The 8,227-nt window shown below is 64.2% G+C and overlaps 2 protein-coding genes across 6 annotated transcripts in view; one reads left to right on the top strand and one right to left on the bottom strand.

Annotated features, from left to right (window-relative positions):
• The window catches only part of SIGMAR1 (sigma non-opioid intracellular receptor 1), a 4,774-nt gene extending 2,231 nt beyond the window's left edge, over window positions 1-2,543 (bottom strand). The window contains exons 1-4 of one of the 3 annotated variants that reach the window (XM_075138470.1): window positions 2,376-2,543; window positions 1,382-1,582; window positions 778-870; window positions 7-457 (exon numbers count right to left, since the gene is read on the bottom strand). In XM_075138470.1, coding sequence (XP_074994571.1) covers window positions 231-457; window positions 778-870; window positions 1,382-1,582; window positions 2,376-2,523 — 669 coding nt within the window. In that variant the 5' untranslated portion in view covers window positions 2,524-2,543 and the 3' untranslated portion in view covers window positions 7-230. Of the gene's footprint in view, window positions 1-6; window positions 458-773; window positions 871-1,381; window positions 1,583-2,375 lie in introns of those variants that run through there. The other 2 variants (XM_075138471.1, XM_075138472.1) reach the window with 2 other exon arrangements.
• A 147-nt stretch (window positions 2,544-2,690) lies between these two features.
• On the top strand, window positions 2,691-6,214 carry GALT (galactose-1-phosphate uridylyltransferase). Of its 3 annotated transcripts, none has more exons than XM_075136711.1 (12): window positions 2,691-2,771; window positions 3,070-3,239; window positions 3,316-3,391; window positions 3,511-3,559; window positions 3,779-3,908; window positions 4,187-4,243; window positions 4,442-4,564; window positions 4,716-4,848; window positions 5,322-5,405; window positions 5,497-5,651; window positions 5,752-5,852; window positions 6,033-6,214. In XM_075136711.1, the coding sequence occupies exons 1-11, from the start codon at window positions 2,714-2,716 to the stop codon at window positions 5,815-5,817; spliced, it is 1,101 nt and encodes a 366-aa protein (XP_074992812.1). In that variant the 5' UTR covers window positions 2,691-2,713; the 3' UTR covers window positions 5,818-5,852; window positions 6,033-6,214. The 3 variants fall into 3 exon arrangements, with proteins under 3 accessions (XP_074992812.1, XP_074992813.1, XP_074992811.1); XM_075136712.1 differs by having other exon boundaries at window positions 5,997-6,214; XM_075136710.1 differs by having other exon boundaries at window positions 5,752-6,214.
• Window positions 6,215-8,227: the final 2,013 nt, after the last annotated feature.

Raw genomic sequence — 8,227 nt, 5'->3', positions numbered from 1 at the left:
AGAGGCAGGTAGTAAAGAGAACCGGCGGTCTGTATTGCTGTTACTGCCATGGTCCCTCTGTCTTGGCACCCAGCTGGCCTATGGGGAAGGACAGAGCAATTTGGGGGAGGCACAGAGGGTCTCCTGCTGCCTCTGTTAGAGCCTGGGCTCAGGGAGGAGGAGAGGAAAAGGGAGGAAGGCTGGGAGGAGAGGAGCCAGCCATGCCTGCAGGGCACCCTGGCGAGCCGGGCTCAGCAGCCCAAGGTGCTGAAGAAGGCATTGGCTTCCAGGAGCAGGCCCTTGGCATAGGCGCGCAGGGTGTAGAAGAGGGTGACGAAGTCCTGAGTGCTGAAGAGGGTGTCAGCCAGGGCGAAGGCAAGCGTGGAGGGGATGAAGCCCCGGCCGTACTCCACCATCCAGGTGCCCGCGCTCCACTGCACTGCCGTGGCCTCTCCTGCTTGGTGCACGATGGTGTCCCCTGCCAACACACACAACCAGCACTGCTCGCAGTGGCTGCCCCACATTGTTCCCAAAGAGATGTGTGAGACCAGGACTTGCAAGGCTGAGCACTCCGGTCCGCACACCCCAACCCCTCCCCGGTCTTGCTCACTTTTCTCTTACTGGCACCCACTGAGATGCCGGGATATGCCCCAGGAGACACAAACTGCCCCATCGTGAGCTCTTGGCTTCTGCCAGCTGGAAGGAAGATGCTCTGCAACAGTGGAGGACCAGCCTGCAGAGCAGCCGTGCCCTGGGACATGGACGCAGTCCGCAGGGCACCGTGGCTGCTGCGCTTACCTGGATAGTAGATCTCGCTTCTGGTGGTCCCCTCTCTCCACTGCCGGAAGGTCCCCGAGATGACAGTGTCGGAGATATCCGCCCAGTACCGACCTGCAGGAGGACATACAGCACTGGCTCAGCGCATCCCTGCTGGGGATGGCTTTGGAGCCCAGGTCTGAGCCATGGAGCAGCCCTCTCGGGGGAAGGATGCCAGCCCCACGGCCTCGACGCACTGAGGACTGCAGCTGGGTCTGGTACCCAGGCTGCCTGTGTGACTGGCCATATCCCACCAGCCCAGGCTACTCGGTGTCCTTAAGCTCCATTGCTTCCAGCATGTTTGGCATTCACTCCCTGCTGAAGCACCGGGAGATGTGTTGCCGGCCACTGCCTGCCAGCTAGATGCGGAGAGACATGGCATCCACAGGGACCTGCAGGCGCTGCAAGACACCATGGGGGCTGGTCCCCACGCAGACGGTGTTTTCCAGCATCGTGCACCCCATAAAAGAAGAGGAGCCGTGGGCTCCTGCCCCAGGCACACCACGGCTGGGACAGCCAAGCGAGTGGAGTAGAAAGAGCTCAGAGAACCCCCCCGCCTGCCAGCCCTGTTGGTAACCCCGCTTACCTGAGTGGCCCCCCGTGTCGACAGCTGTCCCAAAGAGCAGCACGTACTCGGTGAGTGAGGCGTGCAGGAGGCACATAGAGCCCATCCACCCGCCCGCATTCACGAACACCCACTGCAGGTCCTCATCTGGCAGAATGTGGCCTGGGTGCTTTTTCCGTAGTTCCACGATGATCTTGGAGAAAGCCAGCTCATGGTCCAGCCCTGCAGCACCCGGGGTTGCCATGAGTCCCTGGCACGGAGCAAGGCCTGCTGGCCCCCCCAAATCCCTTCCACAGCCACAGGATCCCAGCACATCCTTAGAGGGGTCTGCCAAAGGAAGATGTCTCCTCTCTCCAGCCTTCAGCCCCCATGACCACTGACCCGGCCCCACTGCCTACCTGGATGGTGATGAAGGATGCGCAGCACTGAGCGCTCCAGCCCTACTGCCCACCCCAGGTGCTGGGGTGACAGTGACCCTGCCCTGGCAACATGCAGCCCTTCCGCTGCGACTGCACACTCTATACCCTACGGGGCCAGCCCTAGCTGGGGGGTTGGTTCTGCCGTTGACCCACCTGGGGTTTGGTCCCCCGACCTGGCCCAGCCCCAGCACCGAGAGAGCCGCCTTAACCCCGGGTTCAGCCCCAACCGCGCTGGGTGATGCTGCTGCCCCAGTCCCCATCCCTCCTTCGCCCCAGTCCCATTCCCCCATCCCACTTCCCCCACACTCCCCGTCCCTCTTCCCCGGTACTGACCCCCTTCCCGATACCGTTCCTGCTGCCCCAGCCCCCCGGCCCCTCCCTGACCCCAGTCCCGTTCCCCCCGTGATCCCGGCCCGCCTCGTACCGGAACCTCCTCGATCCCGCGTCCCCGCTACGGGTCCCTTCCCCAGCCCAGGCCGCTGCTTCCCCCCCTCGTCCCCGGTTCCGCTTCCCGCTCCCCGACCCCATCCCTCCTCGGTCCCGCTCCCCTCCACCCCCCATGGCCGGTGGGCCCCGTCCCCACGGGCGGCGCGTACCCGCGTGGTGCCGGGCGAGCTGGGCGATCTCGGCGGGGGTGAACTCGTACCGCTTGGAGGCCAGCCAGCCCCGCAGCCCCTGCAGCACCAGCGCCAGCGCGCCCAGCGCCAGCCCGGCCCGCAGCGCCCGCCGCCCCGCCGCCCCCATGCCGCCCGCCGCCGCCGCTCCGCCCCGCCGCCACCGGGACGGGGAGCGGGACCGCCCCCGCCGCGGCCACGCCATGCCCGGCCGCGGGCGGCCCTGCGCCGGCGCGGCGGGGCGGAGCGGCGGCGGAGGCGGCTGGAAGGGACCGGCCCCGCGGGGGCGGTGCCGCCGGGGCTTCCGGGAGCGCCGCGGCATGGAGCCATCGCCGACGGGGGAGGAAGGCGAGGGGGGTGGCCGCTTCCGCGCCAGCGGTACGGCCGGGGCTGCCTCCCTCCGGACCCCCGGCAGAGCCCAGCCGAGCCCCGGGAAGCGGGGACTGCGGGGAGGCTCCCTCCCCGGGGGGGGAGGGGGGTGGCAGCGAGGACCACCCCCTCCTCGGGCTGGGACAGGGAGGAAGGGGTGAAGCTGAGGGGGACATAAAGTGGGGTGCAGACCCTCTTGCAGGGTTACCCGCGGAGGGGGCATGGTGGGGGGGGTGTGCCCGGCCCGCGGGGGGGTCTGCACCCCGCATCCCTGCCTCCCTGACACCCTGCTCCTCTCTCCCTGCAGAGCACCAGCACGCTCGTTACAACCCCCTGCGGGACGACTGGGTGCTGGTGTCGGCCCACCGGGTGAAGCGCCCCTGGCAGGGGCAGCTGGAGAAACCGCCCCCCGAGGATGTGCCCCGCTGGGACCCCAACAACCCCCTCTGCCCCGGGGCCACCCGGGCCAACGGCGAGGTACCACCAAGGACCCAGGCGTCCGGGCTTCCCCCATTGCCCTGTCTTCCCCTGATCCCGTCTCTTGCCCTGGCAGGTGAACCCCCAGTACGAGGGCACCTTCGTCTTCCCAAACGACTTCCCTGCGCTGCAGCCCGATGCTCCCGAGCCTGGTAACTTCTGGGGAGAGAGCAGACTGCTGGGGACCCCCAGGCTCAGGTCCAGGGTGGCCTGGAGAAACATGGGTGCTGCACCAGCACTGTCTCCCTCCCCACTCTCTGTCCTTCCCCAGGTGACAGCGATCACCCCTTGTTTCGAGCGGCAGCAGCCCGGGGTGTGTGGTGAGTACCCCGATGGCTCCGGAGGGGTCCAGGCTGTGATGTCAGCCAGGACCCGTGGGATGAAGCCGGACTGAGCCCACTCACCTTCTTGCACTGCTTGCTCTGTTTGGGGGCATTTTGGAGGTCTCATCCCTGTCCCCTGTTCCACTGCGACGCAGCAGGGCCATGGAAGTCTCTGGGGATGCCCCACAGCCCTGGCCATCTGTGTGTCCTCCACAGCAAGGTGATGTGCTTCCACCCCTGGTCGGACCTGACGCTGCCCCTCATGTCCTTGTCGGAGATCCGGGCTGTCATCGACGCGTGGGCAGAACTGGCGGTCGAGCTGGGTGCCTCCTACCCCTGGGTGCAGGTCGGGGGCTGGTGGGGGCTGCCCTTCTCTCCCTGCCTCGAGGGTCTCGGGTGGAGGCGGGGGGCCAGGGCTGGGTGCTCTGGCAGCATCTGGGCTTGGGACCATCCCAGTCACGTGTGGGTCCCCTGTTCCCACCTCATGCCCTCCTGAGCCTTTCCAGGCAGGTGTGAGGCTCTGCTCTCCTGCGGGATGCTTTTCTGGTGTGCCAGGGACACCATGGCAGCCCGCAGCAGGGACCCTGGGGCTGGGACCTGCTGGCTGCACCTCTTCCTCCGCAGATCTTCGAGAACAAGGGAGCGATGATGGGCTGCTCCAACCCCCATCCGCACTGCCAGGTGAGACTGTCCCACCCATGACCTGGCTTAATTGCAAGTCCTGTCACCTCCCCTCCTGGGGACTGTCCCTTGTGGCTGCCACATGTCGGACTCTCCACGTGGTGGCAGCACGGACCTGTAGATGGGCAGCGTGGCTGGGGCACCCCTGCAAATGTGGGGTACAGGTAACCCAGCCCCGTGCCCCGATGTCCCTCCCAGGTATGGGCCAGCAGCTTCCTCCCCAATGAGGCGCGCCTGGAAGACCGGACCCAGCGGCAGCATCTGAGCCAGCATGGCGTGCCCATGCTGCTGGAGTATGCTGAGCAGGAGGCTTGCCGAAAGGTGAGGACATGGCTGTTGTCCATATCCCCTCTCTGGGAGCTGGGTATGTGCCGGAGCAGGCCCCCCAGCCCCCAAGAGCAGGGTCCCCAGGAGCACCCATCCGCAGGGCGTCGGGGCTGCACCTGTCCCCATTAAGCACAGTGTCCTGCAGGAGCGGTTGGTGGTGGAGAACACGGACTGGCTGGTTGTGGTGCCATATTGGGCCACTTGGCCCTACCAGACCCTGCTGCTTCCCCGCCGACATGTCTGCCGCCTCCAGGACCTCCGCAATGGCGAGAGGGACAGTGAGTGGCTCTGCACCTCGTTAGCCCCCTGTACCTCTGGGCTCGGCCTTCGTTAGGAGGCAGCTCTGTGGCAGCCTCACTGATGCTGGAGGGTCTGTGTCCCCCTGGGGTGCAGGGCTGCCGGGCTTGGTTTGAGAGGGGACAGGCACCCCCGATATGTTGGTGCAGGAGCGGGGCATCCAGGCACAGGCTGTACCGGCTGTACACATCCTTTTTGGGGTGATGAAGCATGTGGTGCCCCGTGCTCTTGGGATGCTGGATGATGAGGCACAGGGGCTCCTTCTGCTGCGCTGCTCGGGCTGTCTGCATGGGTTGGGAGGTGGGGAACTGGCCAGTGTGTCCCTCGTGCCCGTCACTGATGTCCACCCAGGGAGGGGTGCTGAGGATGACCCCTCCCAAGCCAGGTGTGCTGCCTGCCCTTGGCAGGGGGCTGGCCAGTTCAGGGTGTGACTCCCTGGCCCCCTCCCCTGCAGGCCTGGCCTCCATCATGCAGAGGCTGCTCATCAAGTATGACAACCTCTTCGAAGTCTCCTTCCCCTACTCCATGGGCTGGCACGGTGAGTGGTGCGGCTGGGGGACCCCCGCAACCCTCTCATCCATGTCCCCGTCCCCTCCCTGGGGCTCATGCAGCGGCTGCACCCCCGGCAGGAGCCCCCACTGGCCCCTACTTGGAGGAGGACTGCGGGCATTGGCAGCTCCATGCCCACTACTACCCCCCGCTGCTCCGCTCCGCCACCGTCCGCAAGTTCATGGTTGGCTATGAGATGCTGGCACAGGCGCAGCGAGACCTCACCCCGGAGCAGGTGAGCGCAGCTCAGGGGGGATTTTGGGGAGCCAGAGGGTCCCATGCTGGGACTGTCCCCAGGACCGGCCGCTGGCTGCCCCTTGTGCTGTGCCCCACAGGCGGCTGAGCGCCTGAGGAGCCTCCCCGATGTGCACTACAAGCGGAGGGCCAAGGAGACGTCATGATGGGGAGCAGCGGAACCAGCCCTTGGCTCTGCTGGGTGAGGCCAGGGAGAGGAGTCAGCTGGGGGTGGTGAGAGCTGAGGCCTGGGAACTTGTGTCACTTGTGAGCCCTCTGGTCTCCCAGCTTCTTCTGAGCCTTGTCGCAACTGGGCCCGGCTTGGGAACTGGTTTTGCCCATTCAGGTACCCCAGTCTTAATCCTGTGGCATCCTCGTGCAGGTGTTGTGGTTCCCCTGGTCTCCTTCGCCATCCCAGGCTGCGTCTTCTCGCCTTCGCAGCGTGCTTGTATCAGCACTAAAGGGCTCACCCTCCTCCCAGTCCGGTCTTACCGGTGGATCTGGGAGTGCTGCCTACCCTGTGGAGGGGCACAGCTCTGCTGGTCAATAAAACCTGGAAGCCAAGTGCCTCTGCCTGTGCCCTGGTGGCTCTCGGCCCTGGGTGGGAGGTTTGGGTCTCTGGTGGGGACCCCCAACTGGTGGGGGGGGCATAACCCTGGGGGTGCAGGGGGTGTGTTGGCAGCCCTATGGCTCTTGCTGCTGTCCCCGTCTCTGCGTTGCCTCCTCTTCCTCCCTGGGGGGAGCTCTGAGCCTGTCTCAGAGCGCTGCAGCCCCGGAGAGGAGCGGGAAGCAGGGAGGAATTGATGCCGCCCAGGGCTTAGCCAGCTCCTGGGAGAGGGCTGAGGCCTGGCAGACTCGCTGCATGGAGGCTGCTGGCTGGGGATGCCCGGCTGTGACTCACACAACTGCTCCTCTTCCTCCTTTCTGCCTGGGGCTGCCATACGGGTACTGGGGCTGCCGGGATGCAGCCAGGGGTTGGTTCATCGCTAGCCTGGGGGCTGCCAGGGGTCCAGCTCTGCTCATTGTGCTGCTGCACCCTTTCGCCTTCCCTGTGCCCACCCATGGCGTGGGGCAGCAGCAGCCCCGTCCCTGGGCTGAGCTGAGGGATGCTACAACCAGCTCTGTGCTTTCCCCCCGCTGCAGCCCCTTCCCCCTGGGAAGTACTGGAACTGTGCAGGGGTAGGTCCTGGACCATGGTGCCCCACAGCTGATGTGGGGGGATGCCCAACACCATCTGCCATCACATTTTCGCACAAATAGTTTTTATTTGTCACTAAAGAGCCATTCTCATAACTCCATAATGAGGCCCCTATCCTTGTCAAGTCCGTGAGTGGGCTCCTGGGGGCTAGAAATACCTTGCGAGGAGATAAATGCTCTCTTCCTACCTACAAGATGACAATTTTTGGGGAGGGCTGTGCCTGCCCTGCCCCGTCTGTGCATCGCTCCCCCATTCCTACCCATGGGGCTGGGGCAGGGAGAAGGACCCGGCCAGCGTGAGGCTCAGAGCCAGGCTGGATGTGGCCCTCCTGCATGCTGGCCCCATCCTCCTCCCCAGTCACCTCATCCCAGAGCCCACAAGCCATCCCACCACCTGGCCTCAGGGCTCCCCATGTGCCCAAGGGTTTTGGGGAGGAGGTGATGGGTTTTGGGGTGACCCGTGAGCTTGGAGCCATCATTGTACACAGCATCCCCCTACATGGCATGGGGGGTGCCCAGCTCAGAGTCTGGCCTCTTGCAAACTGATTTGTTCCTTCCTGGGACAAGCAGTGTCCGTCTGGGCTCTGCAACCATCCCCGTTGCAGCCCCCACCCCTTCTCATCACAACAAGTGCCTTCGTGCCAACCTCCAAACTTCCCCGCTCTTCCCCAGGGCCCTGGAAAAGTGGGAACGAATTGGCTTAAATGTGGGAATCCAGATTGGGGTAATTAGCCGCTGAACTGGTTGTAACAAAGCTAGTCATCTCCCTGCACGCGCAGTTAGCTCTGATTTAATAGCCCACCGGCTCCCAGCCTGGGCTGCAGCGCCTCGGCCTGGGGCCGTAAACGAAACTCGCAGTAAGTCAAGCGGTATTAAACTTTACAGTCGCCGTCTTTAAAAACGAGACTCTCTCTCTCATAAATCAGAGCAAGTGGGATTGTAAATATCGAGGCAGGATCCATATTGCTTAATTAAACAGCGCCTAATGAACAGCCTGTTTGTTGTGTTGTGATTTAGGATGGAGGCTGGGGAGGCGGCGCGTGCCGAGGAGCGCTGGTACCCATGCCGGGATGCACTCCCTGGCAGGTAGCAGCTGCTGGAGTTTTGCTGCTGCTAAAATAGCTCAGACATGGCCTGAGAATTCATTTTATTTTTTTTAAAAATTAAAATTCCGCCCCTCAAAAAACATCTGAAACATTCAGGGTGGAACTCAGCAGCAGGTGGAGGAGGAGTGGGGGATGCAGCTGGGTGTGAGAGCTGGACCCTGGCTACGCTGAGCTCCCCCCTTCCTCATGATAGGTCCATCTTCTCTTGCCCTGATATTTTTAGCTTGTGCTAGGGGGTGTGAAAGGCTGGGAGGGAGCAACAAGTCTTTCCTGT

This window comes from Calonectris borealis, chromosome Z, assembly GCF_964195595.1.
Source record: "Calonectris borealis chromosome Z, bCalBor7.hap1.2, whole genome shotgun sequence".
NCBI lineage: Eukaryota > Metazoa > Chordata > Aves > Procellariiformes > Procellariidae > Calonectris > Calonectris borealis.
This window is presented reverse-complemented; position numbering and strand designations above follow the sequence as displayed.

Bases quoted from the DNA above. Each gene is read 5' to 3' on its own strand.
- GALT (XM_075136711.1), top strand. From the start codon at position 2,714: ATGGAGCCATCGCCGACGGGGGAGGAAGGCGAGGGGGGTGGCCGCTTC. The intron at 2,772-3,069 runs GTACGGCCGGGG...CTCTCCCTGCAG, and splicing joins TGGCCGCTTCCGCGCCAGCG to AGCACCAGCACGCTCGTTAC. The intron at 5,406-5,496 runs GTGAGTGGTGCG...CACCCCCGGCAG, and splicing joins CTACTCCATGGGCTGGCACG to GAGCCCCCACTGGCCCCTAC.